Source organism: Ranitomeya variabilis, chromosome 2 (assembly GCF_051348905.1).
Source record: "Ranitomeya variabilis isolate aRanVar5 chromosome 2, aRanVar5.hap1, whole genome shotgun sequence".
Taxonomy (NCBI): domain Eukaryota; kingdom Metazoa; phylum Chordata; class Amphibia; order Anura; family Dendrobatidae; genus Ranitomeya; species Ranitomeya variabilis.
The window spans coordinates 1,067,145,973-1,067,165,138 of record NC_135233.1 but is presented as its reverse complement, the minus strand read 5'-3'; the positions used below and the strand labels follow the sequence as shown (position 1 = coordinate 1,067,165,138).

The following is a 19,166-nucleotide window of genomic DNA, read 5'->3' as shown; positions in this document are numbered from 1 at the left end:
CACTCAAAATATCTCGCCCTGTTGAACCGCGTCTTTAACCGCACAGCGAGTCTAAGTTTTCATTACATCGCATCCACTTAGCTTGAACCATTAATTGCAGCAAATTTTCTGCGCAAAAAAGCTGCAGAAAAATCTGCAAGTTTTTACCATGTTTTATTACTTTTGCACAAAATTAAAAAGAGAATATTCCGTTTTAAGTTTTATTTTTTCCGTATATATTGGAATATGTCATGGCTTGTTTTTTTTTTTCTACGACGAGTTGTAGTTACCAAATGCAAAAACAGCAATTTTAGAATTGGCATTTGGCCTACTAGGCTTCAGTACACGGCAGACAAGGCGAGTGCTAGTCATCTCTTTGTCAGACTTCCTAGATACCGCAGCAGCTACTGACCATTGCATCTAAGCCTTAGATTCTAAGGCAATACATGGGACTGTAGTAAGTTATTCTTGTCTCTGCGTATTGCCCAATGCATCTAATATACTGTATATTGCTAAACTTTATATTATCTATGTATCTGAATATGTCCTCATACAGGGGGTACGGAAAGTATTCAGACCCCTTTAAATTGTTCACTCTTTGTTTCATTGCAGCCATTTGTTAATTTCAAAAAGGTTCATTTTTTTCTCATTAACGTACATACTGCACCCCATCTTGACTGAAAAAAACCAGAAATTTTTGCAAATTTAATAAAAAAGAAAAATTGAAATATGACATGGTCATAAGCATTCAGACCCTTTGCTCAGACACTCATATTTAAGTCACATGCTGTCCATTTCCTTGTGATCCTCCTTGAGATGGTTCTACTCCTTCATTGGAGTCCAGCTGTGTGTAATTAAACTGATAGGACTTGATTTGGAAAGGCGCACACCTGTCTATATAAGACCTCACAGCTCACAGTGCATGTCAGACCAAATGAGAATCATGAGGTCAAAGGAACTGGCCAAGGAGCTCAGAGACAGAATTGTGGCAAGGCACAGATCTGGCCAAGGTTCAACAGAATTTGTGGACTACTCAAGGTTCCTAAGAGCACAGTGACTTCCATAATCCTTAAATGAAAGAAGTTTGGGACCACCAGAAGTCTTCCTAGACCTGGCAGTCCAGCCAAACGGAGCAATCGTGGGAGAAGAGTCTTGGTGAGAGAGGTAAAGCAGGACCCCAAGATCACTGTGGCTGAGCTCCAGAGATGCAGTAGGGAGATGGGAGAAAGTTCCACAAAGTCAACTATCACTGCAGCCCTCCACCAGTCAGGCCTTTATGGCAGAGTGGCCCAACGGAAGCCTCCTCTCAGTGCAAGACACATGAAAGCCCGCATAGAGTTTGCTAAAAAAACATATGAAGGACTCCCAGACTATGAGAAATAAGATTCTCTGGTCTGATGAAACGAAGATAGACCTTTTTGGTGATAATTGTAAGCAGTATGTGTGGAGAAAACCAGGCACTGCTCATCACCTGCCCAATACAATCCCAACAGTGAAACGTGTAAGAGGGTGTGCAGGCCGCTGGTTTGAGCCCTGCATTCCTGTGCATGCCTACCTAATGAAACTGGGTATGGTTTGTGTTTGCTGTGTGCCCTGTGTAGTTTATGATAGTTGACACTGTTTAATATGATAATGGCTGACACTGTTCTGATATCTGTGTGTTAGGGGCAGGAATAGGGACAGTCAGTGGCAGTGGTAGGTCAGCATTGGTAAGGGTTATGGCAGTGTCGAAGTGGGTTAGTGTTAAGGGGGCACTGTAGAGTAGGAGACTAGATTGTGTTGAGAACTGGTTTCATTCAGAGTAGTGATAGTAGAGAAAGGGGGCGGAGCCAGTGTAGTGGCAGGGAGAGTGCCCTTCTGAGGTAATTTTCAGGTAGTGGGAGGAGCTAGAGCAGAGTGAGAGGAATTGTTCTAGAAGGAGTGGTAGTAGTTATGTGGTGAGTTACAGTTGAAAGAGACAGAAGAATCATATTCTGTGGCATTGCCCTTATATTAGACCCCTATGGACGAATATATCGAACTTAATCAATAAAATTCACTCCACGGATATCACATTATCTCCACAACTGGCTTTATTGTCTTTGGACACCCAATCAATCTCACCATCCTTGGTGGCGATTATTACTCATATCCTGCTTATTACCAAAAATTCTATTGTTTATCACTGGAAGAGACCAGATCCCTTTATTTCAGTATATTGTCGATAAAATCCACACTCACAATTCTTATGAACATAAATTGGCCCTGATTGATAATAAATTTGAAAAATACTCTAGACAATGGTCCAGATGGATAGAATTGTTCTCTCAAACTTAATAAAGTTCTGTTTTTATGTATACAACACTGTGATTCTTCCCAAGTCTTGCAGGTCCTTCATGTTTCCTTCTTTTCCCTTTTATTTTTTTACCCCTTCCTTTCTCTCCTTCCCCTTCTACAAATGTTTAAAATGTTCAATAAAAAGATTGAAAAAGAAAGAGACAGAAGAAGCACTGAGGGAAGCAGGTCTGGAGATGTTAGATCTTCAAGCACGTGGGAAGCGAGGCAGTCTGGAAGGGTTGGTGGCTTTTCTGTGGGTTACCTCCCGTGACGTCCGGGGCTTACGGTCCGAACAGGGATTGCAGCGGTAACCTGATTTTTCGCCCAGGATGGGGAAAGTGGACGGGTAGCACCTAGTATCAGAAAGCTGGAATTCCCAGGGGACTGCGGCTCTGGAAGACACGGTGTTAGAAGATAAGCTGAAGGAAAATACCAGGGAAAGTGCAGGAGGAGAAGTTCTTATGTCTTTTGAAGATTGTAGGATTAAGTCTGTTATGAAGATGCATGAATTGAGTAAAGTTTTATTGAAAATGAATCGGGACTTTGATAACATTTGTGTGTGTCTGCGACAGATTGGAGCCCTGTATGCTGTGAAGGATTCTGACTCACAGGTGGGTGAACTACTTGACACACACAGCACACCACAAAATGGACATATTTCTGTAGCGGAGCGTCGGGGTGTGATGAGGAAGCAGCAATCCCTTGGTATGGCTACCACCCTGGTCCCCGTTACAAAGTGGCGTAGTCGGCAGGATCCAGATGCCTTGCATTTGGAAAATGGAGAAACCCCTGAAATGGCAAAGACGGCGGCCGTTAAAGACTTTAAAATGGCGGATGATGGTGCAGAAGCAGGAGATAGCTCCATCCATCATGGGCGTTCTACACTGAAAATGGCACGAAAATCTGTTGGGCAGAGACTGTGGCCTGAGGCCAAGGTAGATCCCCCTGTTAGCGGTGCCCGTGGTGGGCGCAGCGAAAGAAAAAGAAACCTCATCCCCAGCAGCAGATTCCTGGAGAATGGGAGGATGATCCATCAGCAGCAGTTCTGGAGTCTCCGGTGACCGCTGGAGCATGGAGCCCTTTAGATGATGTACGGGACTGGAGGGGAAGTAAAGCAGAGGCTAGTGGATGCTCCTTCGGTACCCCCTTTGATGATAAGTGGGGAGTGGGGACAGTGACTGTAACTGCACCTCGGATCAAAAAGTTGTGCTAGTTGCACCAGATGTGAAAAAGTGGGACTGTTCTGTGTTCCTGAGGGCAAGAGCCATGTAATGCTGTGAGGGACTGTTCTGCGTCCCGTGGGCAGGAGCCCAGAAGACAGTGCAGTGAGAATGGCTGCAGTTAAAGAATTGTTTTGAACTGTTTTCCCCCCTCCAAGTTTTGTTTCGCCTGTTGTGCCCCTTCTGCTGGATTGCAGGACACAGACCTTATGAAGAGACGGTGCCCTATGGACTGTTGCTGAACTGTGTGTAGCTGCTCTGGAGACTGATAAAATCTGTGAAATGTCATTGTTTAACCTGAATTTTGTTTGCAGGAGGTAAACTGAGCAGCACACATGTTTTCAAGGGACCGTGGTCTGTAAATAGGAGGGAGGGGGGAAAACATATGCAGGATGACCTGATGAGTGAGCCGGGTCAGGAGATAATGGACTGCATGCTCCTGAATGGTTGGACCTGTAGTAATTTGGCCATGTGAGCCATGAAGAAGAGTGTGGACATTCAAGTCAGTTTAGGACTGGTCAGTGGACCTGGAGAGTCCTATGGAGAACTGTCTGCCTGTCCGGGTATCAGGAAGAGAAGACCGGGGTCAAATGGATCCATATTGGAGTCTGGACCACCTGAGGGTCGTGTCGGGTTATGCAAGGATTGTGCTCACGTGATGGTGAGCTGGTGAGAAAAGAACTGAACTGTTTGTTTCAGGATCCCAACCAAGTGGGACCGGTACCAGTCCTGACCAGAAACGGGTCAAACATGGTGGACTGGAGCAAAGTTCTTTTGTTGTAATGTATAATAATTGTTGAAGTTATTGATGTTTTAATAAGATGCCATTACACTGTACTTATTGTGATGTGTATATTACACCAGTTCCGTATGGTCGGGGACGACCATGGTTTTAGGAGGGAGGTATGTAAGGGGGTGTGCAGGCCGCTGGTTTGAGCCCTGGTTTCCTGTGCGTGCCTACCTAATGAAACTGGGTATGTCTTGTGTTTGCTGTGTGCCCTGTGTAGTTTATGATAGCTGACACTGTTTAATATGATAATGGCTGACACTGTTCTGATATCTGTGTGTTAGGGGCAGGAATAGGGACAGTCAGTGGCAGTGGTAGGTCAGCATTGGTAAGGGTTATGGCAGTGTAGTTGTGGGTTAGTGATAAGGGGGCACTGTAGAGTAGGAGATTAGATTGTGTTGAGAACTGGTTTCAGTCAGAGTAGTGACAGTTGAGAAAGGGGGCGGAGCCAGTGTAGTGGCAGGGAGAGTGCCTTTCTGAGGTAATTTTCAGGTAGTGGGAGGAGCTAGAGCAGAGCGAGAGGAATTGTTCTAGAAGCAGTGGTAGTAGTTCTGTGGTGAGTTACAGTTGAAAGAGACAGAAGAAGCACTGAGGGAAGCAGGTCTGGAGATGTTAGATCTTGAAGTACGTGGGAAGCGAGGCAGTCTGGAAGGGTCGTGGCTAGTCTGTGGGTTACCTCCCGTGACGTCCGGGACTTACGGTCCGAACAGGAATTGCAGTGGTAACCTGATTTTTCGCCCAGGATGGGGAAAGTGGACGGGTAGCACCCAGTATCAGAAAGCTGGAATTCCCAGGGGACTGCGGATCTGGAAGCCACGGTGTTAGAAGATAAGCTGAAGGAAAAGACCAGGGAAAGTGCAGAAGTTTTTATGTCTTTTGAAGATTATAGGATTAAGTCTGTTATGAAGATGCATGAATTGAGTAAAGGTTTATTGAAAATGAATTGGGACTTTGATAACATTTGTGTGTGTCTACGACAGATTGGAGCCCTGTATGCTGTGAAGGATTCTGTCCCACAGGTGGGTGAACTATTTGACACACACAGCACACCACAAAATGGACATGATATTTCTGTAGCGAAGCATCGGGGTGTGATGAGGAAGCAGTAGCAATCCCTCGGTACGGCCACCACCCTGGCTCCCGTTACACATGGTGGTGTCAGCATCATGCTATGGGGGTGTTTTTCAGCTGCAGGGGCAGGACCACTGGTTGTCATTGAAAGAAACATGAATGCGGCCAAGTACAGAGATATCCTGGATGAAATCCTCTTCCAGAGTGCTCTGGACCTCCGATGTGGCTGAAGGTTCACCTTCCAACAAGACAATGACCCTAAGCACACAGCAAAAATAACAAAGGAGTGGCTTCAGAACAACTCTGTGACCATTCTTGACCGGCCCAGCCAGAGCCCTGACCTAAACCCAATTGAGCATCTCTGGAGAGACCTGAAAATGGCGTCCACCAGCGTTCACCATCCAACCTGACGGAACTGGAGAGGATCTGCAAGGAAGAATGGCAGAGGATCCCCAAATCCAGGTGTGAAAAACTTGTGGCATCATTCTCAAGAAGACTTATGGCTGTACTAGCTCAAAAGGTGCTTCTACTCAATACTGATCAAAGGGTCTGAATACTTATGACAATGTGATATTTCAGTTTTTCTTTTTCTAATAAATTTGCAAAAATTACTACATTTCTGTTTTTTCAGTCAAGATGGGGTGCAGAGTGTACATTAATGAGAAAACAAATTAACTTTTTTGAATTTACTAAATGGCTGCAATGAGACAGAGTGAAACATTTAAAGGGGTTTGAATACTTTCTGTACCCACTGTATGTACTGCTCCAGGGCTAACACACTCTGAGATATGTGTAGCCTTAAAGTAAATGTTATGATGTTTAACATATTGTGATTGGCACATGTGATAGTCTCTTTCTGTATGACCAGTAAGTTTAATCCATTCTTGCCATCCTTTGAGTTGCTGTGCTGAGTTGGATATTGTTGTTGCTGCTGGAGATTGTTGAATGCTGGTTTTGGGGGGTATGCTTTCCTCATTGTCCTATTCCCTTTTGGTTTGTACTTTCCTACCCTCCCCTATGTACCTCTCTACCTTTGGTGAGTGTTTTGTATGTTAGTTGCTTTTTCTTATCCCTGTTTTACTTATGTGTTTATGCACTAGCATTTCTAACCCATGCCTCCAGGGGAAGAGAGAGGGGACAGCTTAGGGTATAACAGGAGAACAGTAAGGCTGGCCCAAACCTCCTCACCTTTAGAGGTACCTTTGGGAGTATGGATAGTTATGGTCCAGCCGTAGGGACAGTTTCCCTATTTACATACAGTCACAGCGTGACACCTGGAGAGGTGGATTCACTAAGCCATAATTGAGTTTGAGCAACATGTACTTGAGGCTTAGGTGCCGTGGAGTAGCACAACTAAACAGTATGTGGAACAGCAGGGACCAGTAGAGCTGAATATGCAGGATTAACAGCAGCAGCGGTGGTTCATTAGAGCTGGAAATGCTAGATTCAGCAAAACAAAATGTGCAGACAGAACCTTTCATTCAGAAGTGTGGATAGCACACAGAAAGAGCAGAGTTGAGTAGGAAATCAGGCACATTGTTGTAAGAGTGCAAAAAGCTCACACAGGAACAGCAGAGTTGAGTAGGCAGACAGGCATCTTGCTGCAGGAGAGTTTAGCACTTTGGAATTTCAGAGATGAGTAAACAGTCAGGCATCTTGTTGCAGGAGAGTTGAGCATCTTGGGATATTAGAAATGAGTAGGCAGTCAGGCAACTTGTGGCCGAAGAGTTGAGCACCTTGGAATAGAACAGATGAGTAGGGAGTTAGATACCTTGTTGCAGAAACGTTAAGCACGTTTGAATAGCAGAGATGAGCAGGCAGTCAGGAATCTTGCAGCAGGCGAATTAAGCACCTTGAATAATCGGTCACCAGGTTGTAGTAGAGCCAGTGGGAAGTCTGGACAAGCTCCTGGAATGCACATAATATCACCATGCACTACTACCTGAATACATGGGTGGCGTGCAGCCACCTGGGCTGGCCTTATAAGGCCTTGGATGATGACATTACAGTTGCATGCCATATCATAGTAACTCAGTGCAATCTAGCACAGAAAAAGATAGCTGCAAGGGAAGGAAGAAGCAAATCCCGGGTCTGGACTCAGGTCAGGTAACACTTGGGAGATTTGTCAACTCTTTTGGGAATCAAGGTGTCACCTTTTTTTGCTTCCTCCCACTTAGTTTATAATAAACTAAGGAATTGCTTAAAATCTTAGAAATTTGTTTGGCTGCTACTTTTAATTTTTTTTGTTTATGAAGCTGTGTAAGGATTGTTTTTTGCAGAACAAGCTGTAGTATTTTTTGTTACCATTTTGAAGTATTTAGCTTTTTTATGAGACAGGAGAATTTAAAAACAGCAATTCTGGCACTGTGTTTTTTAAAGCATTCACTGTGCAGGATAATAAAAATTGATAAATGTGTTTGTTTTTTTTATATATAAAGTAACCTAAGTAACCTTTGCTTCACAAATCTGGGCTCAACTACAACTCTGGCTGGAGAGCAACAAAATCATTTACTTATATTACAGTAGTCAAACATTTATGTGCTTGTTTTCTAGGATCTATACTGTGAGCACATACAGAAAATCACTTCCATCAACAGATTCGAGTGGAGTAAAGCACAATGAAGATTAAACTGTGTCTGACCAAGTCCAGGCGTTGGCAAGTGGAGGTTGACCTTGGGAGCAACTAGATTTGGGGTTACTGTCCGACACATATATATTTTCCTCAAAATTGTATCCTCAGTCTCAACACTGGACCTGACTTCCATCACTTGGTGACTTTTAGGTTTTTCATGATATCTAAAACTATTGGTTGTCATCAAGTTGGAATCATGGTTTCACCTGAAGACCTAAACACCATTACTGAGTCTATCACTGGTGAGTCATTCATTGGCAGTGATCATGGTGTCACCTAAAGACCTAAACAACATTACTGAGTCCAACACTGGTGAGTCCATCATTGATTGTGATCATGGTGTCAACTGAAGACCTAAACACCATTACTGAGTCTATTACTTGTGAATCCATCATTGGCTGTGATCATGGTGTCACCTGAAGACCTAAACACTATTACTGAGTCCATAAGTGGTGAATTCATCATTGGCTGTGATTATGGTGTCACCTGAAGACCTAAATGCCATTACTGAGTCCATCACTGGTGAGTCCATCATTGGCTGTGATCATGGTGTCACCTGAAGACCTAAATGCCATTACTGAGTCCATCACTGGCAAGTCCATCATTGACTGTGATCATGGTGTCAACTGAAGAACTAAACACCATTACTGAGTCCATCACTGGTGAGTCCATCATTGGCTGCGATCATGGTGTCACCTGAAGATCTAAACGCCATTGCTGAGTCCATCACTGGCGAGTCCATCATTGGCTGTGATCATGGATACACCTAAAGACCTAAACACCATTACTGAGTTTATCACTGGCTGTGATCGAATAAGAGTCCCTTGTATTTTGTAGAACTTTTGTTTTCCAATGTGTCTGCGCTTTGTCGATGATCATCATGATTTTAGATGGTGAACTTACAGTAGACATCATGTATTAAGACTATTGTAGTGGCTTTCTTTCTAAGTAACCAATCAGATTATCTCTTTCAACTGTCTTGCCAAAAATAGAGTATGAAAGCTGAGATGTGATTGGTTGCATGGGGCATCCATCCCAATGGTTTTTTTTAGTTATGGGAGGTTGGACAAAAAACAAAATTCTATATTAAAGAAAAGTTGCACTAAGTTTAGTGAATAGCGAAACCTGGTCACAACTCACGGGTCCCTTATGTATGTTACATGGAGCATATATTTGTATAAAATAAATTATTGGTTGTATTAAAAGTGAATATTCCTATATTTAACTATTAGCACGTTGGATGTCAAATGATGCAGTACTAAAAAGCACCAACCATACAATGTATAATATGGCTTTATATTCAGATTTATTCATAATTTATATTTAAAAACCCTTTGTGGTCAATAAAACATATAATTAAAAGTAGATTTTTGTAAATGTATATTGAATGAAAATACTGTTAAATCTTAAAGGGATCCTTTATCCAATGTGTCTTCCTATTACTGCGCATAGGGAGATGTTGGCAATTAGCAGCTGGAGGTTGGGAGGAGCCACAGTTCATGAATACAGTGGACTCCTTTTATCACAGTGGACTCCTTGCTAGCCACATACTGTGAGCATTAACCCCTTCCTGACATAGGATGTAATATTACGTCCTACATGGGGTGGCGAGTAAATGCACGGGCATTAGTAAAAGTCCAATCTATAAAACGATTAAATGAATTACTGTAAACGTCATGAAGAAAAAAATATTTAAATATGACAGAATTGGCATTTTTCGGTCATCGGAATATTCCTACATTAGAATTAGATTTGAGCGGTAAGATTTCTCCTTGTAGAGAGTGACATGCCAGGTCTGACATGCCAGTATAAGGACACTTAAATGAATTCAATGCTCCTCTGGGAAATTAAATATGCAAATTGTCTCTTTAGAGAGGAAGAGGACTTGATCTCTAGTGCCACCTATTGGAAGTAGCAAACCTACTCCTCAGAACCCAGTATTAGCCTCTCATCCTTTGCACTGATGAGAGGCAACACCCCGAAACACAATGTCTTCAAATTGAGATTCTGATTTGGCTTTTACCCTCATATTGCAAGGCTCGTTAAAGGGTCGATATTGACTTGTAGGATCGCTGCTTCCAATAGGTAGCGTTAGAGTTCAACTCCTCTTCCTCTCTGAAGAGACAATTTAAATTAGAATTATACAATCATCTCGCATCCCTATAAAAATAGGGATAAAAAGTGATCAAATTGTCGTATGTTCCACAAAACCCCTCCTGCAGGGGTCTCAAAATGTTGCCGTCAACCATTTTTTTTTACAAAAGAAAGGTCGAGGAAAAAATCCCCAAAAAGCTCAAGTTTGATCTGATATTCAGATCACATTCGGCCTCGCAAGTCAATGAGTCAGTGGGCAATTGCTCTCGGGTAACATCTGAGTGCAGTCCCATTTTCACGGACTGACACAGTGGAGAAGATGGAGACATTTTTTCTCCATCTTCTATTGATGAGCGAATATACTCGTTGCTCCGGTTTTCCCGAGCATGCTCGCGTGGTCTCTGAGTATTTATTAGTGTTCGGAGATTTAGTTTTTGTTGACGCAGCTAAATGATTTACAGCTATTAGCCAGCCTGAGTACATGTGGGGGTTGCCTGGTTGTTAGGGAATCCCCACATGTATTCAAGTTGTCTAGCAGCCATAAATCATGCAGCTGAGGTGACGAAAACTAAATCTCCGAGCAATAACAAATACTCGGGGATCACCCGAGCGTGCTCCGGAAAACCGGAGCAACGAGTATGCTCGCTCATCACTACCATCTTCTCCTTGTCTGAGAAAATTGGATCACGCTGTGCCCGCACTCTGATTAGAGTGTGATTAGCATTATCGACTGGTCAGATTTTTTTTCTTTTAGTATAGTAGATATAGAAATACTCAGATTTTTTTTATGTTTTATGCCTCTCGCACACATCAGTATTAACACTCTGTACCAAGTTCCAGGCTTGTACGGAGTTGAAACACGGCACCCATACAAGTCTACGCGGCTTAGATGCTTAGCTTACTCAGGGTGTTTCTCCGGGATTGATATGGTTCATGTAGAAAATTAATTCTCTCTAGAGAATGTGTTTCTAGCGGGAAGACCTGAGCAGCATAGTACGGCGTGACAGCACCATATGGCCGCGCAGGGAGAACCTAAAGTCCTGTTGTCAGTGTCACCATCCAGAACGGGTCCTTGGGTAAAACAATATAATACATACACTATACATCAATAATAGAGCTTTCCAAACATAAGAATTGAAACAAAGGTAAAAAAGATATTTTAATGTGTGACTCTTCCAAGGACATGGCCAATAAATGACAAATGAGGATTGACAATCAGTTGAGCATAGTAAGTAATGCCAGTATCATCCTGTATCTATCCGCCTCCATTATGACCAGTTTATGCATCGGGGCTTCTCTTTGGTGTGTTTCAGCTTATGATGTGTCTCAAATCCCGTGAATGGTGGTGACATTTATCTTCTCTGGAAACACAAAAGCTTGGACCGGAGTGAAGAACAGCAGCCGATGCGTGGATCTCTATTAAATATATCGTGTATACAGCCTGACGGAAGCGTCTTATCATCACCGCCACTGATATTGCATAATTACATATATCCTTAGACTCCAAATATAGGTTCATGCTCTGATAAAGGATAGTCTTTGTATAAAATTACAAAACCAGGTCTCCTGCAACGTAACCCCCTGAGAGCACTGACACGTACGTAAGTGCGTTAAGAGATACATGCATAATTACTGCGAGGGGTTAACACTTATTATAAAAATAGAAAAAACATTTAGATATCGACAGGAGAATACAAGATTCACTCAACGTCTCATTCCAAACATGGCCACCTTCTCCAGTGGTGGTGGTGGTGATGGTTTACGACCTTCTCCAGTGGTGGTGGTGATGGTTTACGACCTTCTCCAGTGGTGGTGGTGATGGTTTACGACCTTCTCCAGAGGTGGCGCAATGTCCTGTGCTGTGGTTTGAGTGCACACAAGACTTCCAGATAGATTAGACGCTTAATGGATCAGGATAATCATGCAAGACCCTCAAAATTAAGAACTGCCACCGTTATCCACTGAGTCAATTTCTAAAAGTTGCTGGTTCTTCCTAATGAAGGAAAATCAAGTAACTACATGAAGCAAAAGCACCTTCAATCACTGGCAAAAAGTTCCTCCATTTAATATTGCCAGAACTTTTGGAGACCACATATTGCCCAAAAAATACACCGAATGTCCAGTTCTGTAGATGCGTAATCTAAAGTGTGAAAATTTGCAATAAGTCCTGATGAAGGGATTGGCTCTGCTGGATGTGATGTTAGATGTGCTATAAGCCTAAGCTGATCAGATAATTTGCAGCTGCTCCTCCTCCCCTCTCACAGCATTCATCACACAGAGAGCAAGAAACTGCAACAGCAGCCCTGTCTCCTTTCATTAGAATTTGCAGTTGCATCCCCCTCTTCCACCTCCCTACATTCAGTCTCACAGAGAGCGAGAACTAAAAGCTGCAGCAGTATCCCACTACTCCCCTTTCACAGCAACTAGTCTCATGAAGAACCACCAAGAAGCAGTATCCCACTTCTCCCCTCTCACAGAATGCAGTCTACCACAGAGAGGGCAAGAAGGTGCAGCAGTATCTCCCCTTTCACAGCAAGCAGTCTCAAAGACAAAACAAGAAGCTGCAGCTGCATCTCCCTCCTACCCTCTCACTGAATGCAGTCTCAAACAGAGAGAAAAATAATTTGCAGCAGTATGCCACTTCTCTTTCACAGCAAGCAGTCTCAGAAATAAATAACTGCAGCTGCATCTCCCTCCTACCTTCTCATGCAGTCTCAAAGAGAAAAAAGCAGTATCCCACTTTTTCCCATTCACAGCAAGCGGTCTAACAGAGAAAGGACAAGACACTTCAGCAGTATTCCACTTCTCCCCTTTCCCAGCAAACAACCTCACAAAGAAATAACTAGAAAATGCAGATGCATTTCCATCCTTTCCTCTTTCAGAATGCAGTCTCAAAGGGAGAGAAAAAGAATTTGCAGCTGTATCCCACATCTTCTCTATCACATCAAACAGTCTCATAAATAACAAAACCTGCAGCTGCATCTCCCTCCAACCCGATCATGCAGTCTCAAAGGGAAAGAACAAGAAACTGCAGCTGCATCTCACTCTTCCCCTCTAATAGCATGAAGTCTCAAATAGAGAAAAAAATTATTTTCAGTAGGATCAAACCTCTTCCTTTTCACAACAAGCAGTCTCACAATGAAAGAAAAAGAAACTGCAGCTGCATCTCCCTCCTACCCTCTCATGCAGTCTCAAAGAGAAAGAAAAATAAACTGTAGCAGTATCCCACTTTTTCCCGTTCACAGCAAGCGGTCTAACAAAGAAAGAACAATAAACTGCAACTTTATCTCACTCTGGAACTTCCCCAGCAAGTTTTGTTGTATTTTACTGCATGGATTAGGGGTTGAGGAAGTTTAAGATAATTTTTAGACAGCTTGCAGGTACGAAGAGGGGAAATACACTAGAAGATGAGTGATATGCCACTTTTCTCTATTTAGATCGCTTAGAAACTTCATAAAATAGTAATAAACACCCCTCCTTTCTTCTCACAACATACAGTCTCGCAAAGAAAAAATGAGAATTTGCAGCTTCATCTCCTTCCTCCCTTCTCACAGCATTCAGTCTCAGAAATGGAGAGCAAGAAACTGCAGGTGCTCAAAGACATCTAAAGCTTTTATCTTAAAGGGAGACACCAGATGTGGGTGATTAGCCATTTTCGGGGGATATTCTAAATTTTCTACAGGGGTGCTACTTTTACAGTGGGGGAAAAAAGTATTTAGGTAGACCACAGTCAAAATTGAGAAAAAAAAAATCAAGAAAATCACTTTGTCTGATTTGGCAAGATTTATTTTGCAAATTATGGTGGAAAATAAGTATTTGGTTGCCTAAAAACATGCAAGATTTCTGGCTTCTTCTTTAACAGGCTCCTCTGTCCTCCACTCATTACCTTTTATACCTTGCTATCAGTATAAAAGACACCTGTCCACATCCTCAAACAGTCACACTCCAAACTCCACTATGGTGATGACCACAGAGAGGTCGAAGGACACCAGAAACAAAATTGTAGCCCTGCACCAGGCTGGGAAGACTGAATCTGCAATAGGCAAGCAGCTTGGTGTGATGAAATCAACTGTGGGAGCAATAATAAGAAAATGGAAGACATACAAGACCACTGATAATCTCCCACAATCTGGGGCTCCACGCAAGATCTCACACCGTGTGGTCAAAATGATCTCAAGAACAGTGAGCAAAAATCCCAGAACCACATGGGGGGACCTAGTGAATGACCTGCATAGAGCTGGGACTACTGTAAAAATGGCTACTAACACACTACGCCGCCAGGGACTCAGACCCTGCAGTGCCAGATGTGTCTCCCTGCTTAAGCCAGTACATGTGCGTGCCCGTCTGAATGCTGAGTTGTATCCAAAGAACACCATACCTACTGTGAAGCATGGGGGTGGCAACATCATGCTTTGGGGATGTTTCTCTGCAAAGGAACCAGGACAACTGATCCGTGTACATGAAAGAATGAATGGGGCCATGTATTGTGAGATTTTGATTGCAAACCTCCTTCCATCAGCAAGGGCATTGAAGATGAAGCATGGATGGGTCTTTCAGCATGACAATGATCCCAAGCACACTGCCAGGAAAATGAAGGAGTGGCTTCGTAAGAAGTATATGAAGGTCCTAGAGTGGCTTATCCAGTCTCCAGAGCTCAACCCCATGGAAAACCTTTGGCGGGAGTTGAAAGTCCGTTTTGCCCAGCGACAGGCCCAAAACATCACTGCTCTAGAGGAGATCTGCATGGAGGAATGGGCCAACATACCAACAACAGTGTGTGCCAGCCTTGTGAAGACTTACAGAAAACGTTTGACCTCTGTCATTGCCAACAAAGGATATATAACAAAATATTGAGATGAACTTTTGTTAATGACCAAATACTTATTTTCCACCATAATTAGAAAAATAAATCTTGCCAAATCAGACAAGGTGATTTTCTGGATTTGTTTTCTCATTTTGACTCTCATAGTTGTGGTCACCTATGATGTCAATTACAGGCCTCTCTCATTTTTTTAAGTGGGAGAACTTGCACAATTGGTGGCTGGCTAAATACTTTTTTCCTCACTGTATATAGTACATATCAGAGGAGGGAAGTTTCCAAGCTTTCTGTGTATGGACGGCCAAAGACCCAATCCTAATTTTGCCATCGGACCTTCCCCTGTACTGTGTATGCTTCCATGTCATATTGACCACCAATCCACCTCACTGGGATCCATTTTCCACCAATTTTCCTGTTATTCTGAAGCATGGTTAAATACAATATGGCTGTGTTAGGCTTCAGGGGGGACACAGGACCCCAAAATAAAAGTTCATGAAAATAAAAAAAGAAATTTCAAACCGTTTCCGATATTGAATATTGCATAGAATTCACTCCGTTCACCATTTTCTGAACTGTTTTTTTTAAACTGGTAATTACCCTGATCGTCACATAATGAACTTTTTTTTCTTAATTTCCAACTAAGCAGAATTTTTATGAATTTATTTTTGAAAACTAATGGCTAAAAATGAGATAATGTCTGTTTAGTGGAAAGGAAAAGGCTGATGATCCCTGTAGTGCTGTCTCCAACTGATTATCTGTAAAGAAAAGGCTCAATAATAATTAACAGTCAGCAGTTCAGGGTTTGTTTTTTTTGCTAAATTGTGAGGCTTAAATACGGTAAACATATTTGTATTTTTCCTAAATATTAAGTGGATTGTAATAATTCAGAATGAAATGACAATGACTAGGGATCAGATTCACATATTTGCAATTACTTGGGTACCTTGCTACCACAACAACAGGGCAAACCACTGTTGGTTGGAACGTCCCAGTAAGTTGTGTTGCAGTAAATTCAAGGGGCTATCCACTGTTTACAATGCCAATTTTAGAGGGATCCATCAAAAGTAAAATGATCATGAAAGAAGAGTAAATGCATACTTATTTTTAATATATTGACTAAAGCACAACATAAAGTTTCTTTCTTTCACTCTGCCCTTCGATGCACTCAGTTTCACATAGCATCCTATTCTTATCTGCTACACTACATTTCCCGGTAGCACTTGCTTCTCCTCAGTGCTGCAGACCCCTTCTCCCTCTAATGTGTGCTCCTAACTTGTCTGATCTCTCTCAGATAATGTAAGCATAGAATTCACCTTAGTTGTGCACAATCTCTGTTCCTCTACAGCAGAGGTGTCAAACTGCATTCCTCGAGGGCCGCCAACAGGTCATGTTTTCAGGATTTCCTTAGCATTCCACAAGGTGCTGGAGTCATTCTGTCCAGGTGATTAAATTATCACCTGTGCAATACAAGGAAATCCTGAAAACATGACCTGTTGGCGGCCCTCAAAGAATGCAGTTTGACACCTCTGCTCTACAGTACTGGCTGACTGATTTTATCTTCCGCCGTCTAAATCAGTATAACTGCAGTGTGGTTTTATATCATTAGCTGGTTCTAGCAGAGCTCAAATCTCCTGTGATCCTCCACAATGGCAGTGCAGAGCTGCATTTGTTGCTTGCCTCTGACAGGTCAGTTTTGTAAAATGGCAAATGCTTTTCTGTTGATGCATATGGCATAAGATAATCCTTTGTCATATGAATCAATAGAGCAACATTTGCTGTTTCACATCACTGAACTCTCGGAAGCAGATAACAAACAAAGCTCAACTGATCTTAGCTTCTCTATGCAGTGCCCCATCCTGCAGCATATTTCTCTTCCCAGCCCCTTGTATATAGCCTATCCTGCAGTTCATCTCTTCTCTCAGCACTTGTATACAACCTATTTTGCAGTACTTCTCTACTCTCAGCACCATGTATACTGCCTATTCTGCAGTACATCTCTCCTCATGGACCCCTGTATGCAGTCCAATGTATAGTATATCTGTCCTTTCTGCAATAGCCCTGTATGCAGACCCATTTTTTAGTATATCGCTCCTCTCAGCCCCCTGTATACAGCCTATTCAGCAATATATGTCTCCACTCAGCCCTTGCCTTGTATACAGCCCCATTTTTTAGTACACCTTTTCTCTCAGCCCCCTTTATACAGCCTATTCTGCAGTACATCTCTCCTCTCAGCCCCCTTTATACAGCCTATTTAGTAGTATGTCTCTTCTCTCAGTCTCCTGTATACAGCCCCATTTTGCAGTACATCTCTCCTCATAGCCTCCTGTATGCAGCCCATTCTGTGGTATATCTCGCCTCTCAGCCCTTGCCCTGTATACAGCTCCATTTTGCAATACATCTTTCCAGTACATCTCTCCTCTCAGTCCACTGTATCCTGCCCCATCGGCCAAATATCTCTCCTTTCAGCCACCTGTATATGGGCCATCGCTCAGTTACCAGCTCACCGGCGAAACACTGCTTCCTGGCATGAACTCTGCACTGTGATGAAGGAGGCCCCATGACATCGTCCCTCACAGTAGAAGCTCCATTCTTGACATGTCCCATAGCAGCACTTTTCTGGCAGGAACCAGCTGAGCTTCACTGCATCGACTAGGAGCACTTGAAAAAGAATTGGAACTGGAAAGGTTCTAATGGCAACTGGGGGAAAATAGAGCCCGGAGGGGAATCTTTGGAGAAAAGGGAGTGTGGAAGCGACATGTTCCAAAAATGGGTTATATTGGCCCAAATTAATAAATATACATGTACATTATTTTGGGACCACCTTGAGATTTTGGTAAAAACACTATCATTGATAAGAAGGTATCCAAAATATGAAAAGTGATTACTAATAAATAACAGACTCCTATCCCAAACTTAATTAGACTTTTTTTATATACCAACACTATGTAACTACATAACACTGAGCCACATTTACTGTCTACCTGATGCCATGGTAGCTTAGTCAGTAGCATCACCAAGGCTATCTGAATCGAGTGTATAAAGTTTTGATCAATGGGAATCCAGATGACGAGACCCCTGCGATCACTAAAATGAATGGGCAGACATCTTCAGATGAGTGCTGCATCCCTTGGAGACTGAAGATGACCTCATAGATTTTCTAGTGAGCCCATCTTCTGGAAAGCTGTACTTAACTGACTGTCTCTTGACATATCAAAAGTTTTTTTTTAAATGATGAAAGGTTCCCCTGATGATAAGCTAATCACAGTCATACCGCAATCAGCTGTGATATGTCACTGAATTTGACAGCAAGTGTATAATTCCCCTACAGCACCCCCACAGGAGAATATAGGCATTACACCGCTACAGTTCCCATTAATGATGTGCCTATATCCATGTAATGCATCCATTTCTCAGGTCCTCCAGAGCACTTCAGTTTTTCAATCAACTTTTTAAATTTGGTTCTATATTAAGGGCATCCATTTTTTAGAAGTAGATTTTGACTGTTCTAATATAACTGGAACTTTGCATTACAGTTTTCATCTCAAGAGAAAAAGTGAAGGCATATCGCTAGGATATGCCATTACTGTATAATCAGTTAAGTCCAACTGTGCTGATCATAACAATAAATGGGCTGCAAGCACAGCTTTAGCACTGAGTCCCCTCCAGTCCTTCCTGCACAGAGCTGCTCCATTTTGGTGTTATAATAAGAAAATAAATTACAGCACTCACTAAGCTGCAAAAAAAAAGTTTTCCTTTATTTCTAAAATAAGTACATATCTCAGGAGAGAGTTGCTTAGTGTGGGACTGGGTAACAGCCGTTTCTCCTTCACTTAAGCTTCATCTGACTTCATTGGGCCAGATGAAGCGTAAGTGAAAGCGAAACGGCTGTTACCCAGTCAGACAACATGAAACTCTATCCCGCGATATGCACTTACTTTGGAAGTAAAGGAAATGTTTTTTTTATGCATCTTGGTGCAGGTCATAATTTATTTTCTCTTATTACTATGTCTATTTCTATTCACTGAGCACCACCACTGCTTTTTCATCCTAGCCTCTGTAGATCTTATTTTCCCACCACACCGATGTTAATGTTTGGTTTCTATTTTTTGGACTATTTTGATGTTACTTCACCTGATAGGAATAACTATTTCCTTTGTATCCAGTAGACATGAATGAATAAAACTAATAATTGTGAACAGTGGACTGAGTTTAACTGCACAATAAATGGTAATAAATTGGTTATCAACT

The 19,166-nt window shown here is 42.4% G+C and overlaps 1 protein-coding gene across 1 annotated transcript in view; it reads left to right on the top strand.

The window, feature by feature from the left end:
• OPN5 (opsin 5) overlaps nucleotides 1-9,370 on the top strand; it is a 91,678-nt gene extending 82,308 nt beyond the window's left edge. Inside the window, exon 7 of the mRNA XM_077291537.1 lies at nucleotides 7,927-9,370. Within this exon, the coding sequence (XP_077147652.1) occupies nucleotides 7,927-8,002 (76 nt within the window). The 3' untranslated portion in view covers nucleotides 8,003-9,370. The remainder of the gene's footprint in view (nucleotides 1-7,926) is intronic.
• Nucleotides 9,371-19,166: the final 9,796 nt, after the last annotated feature.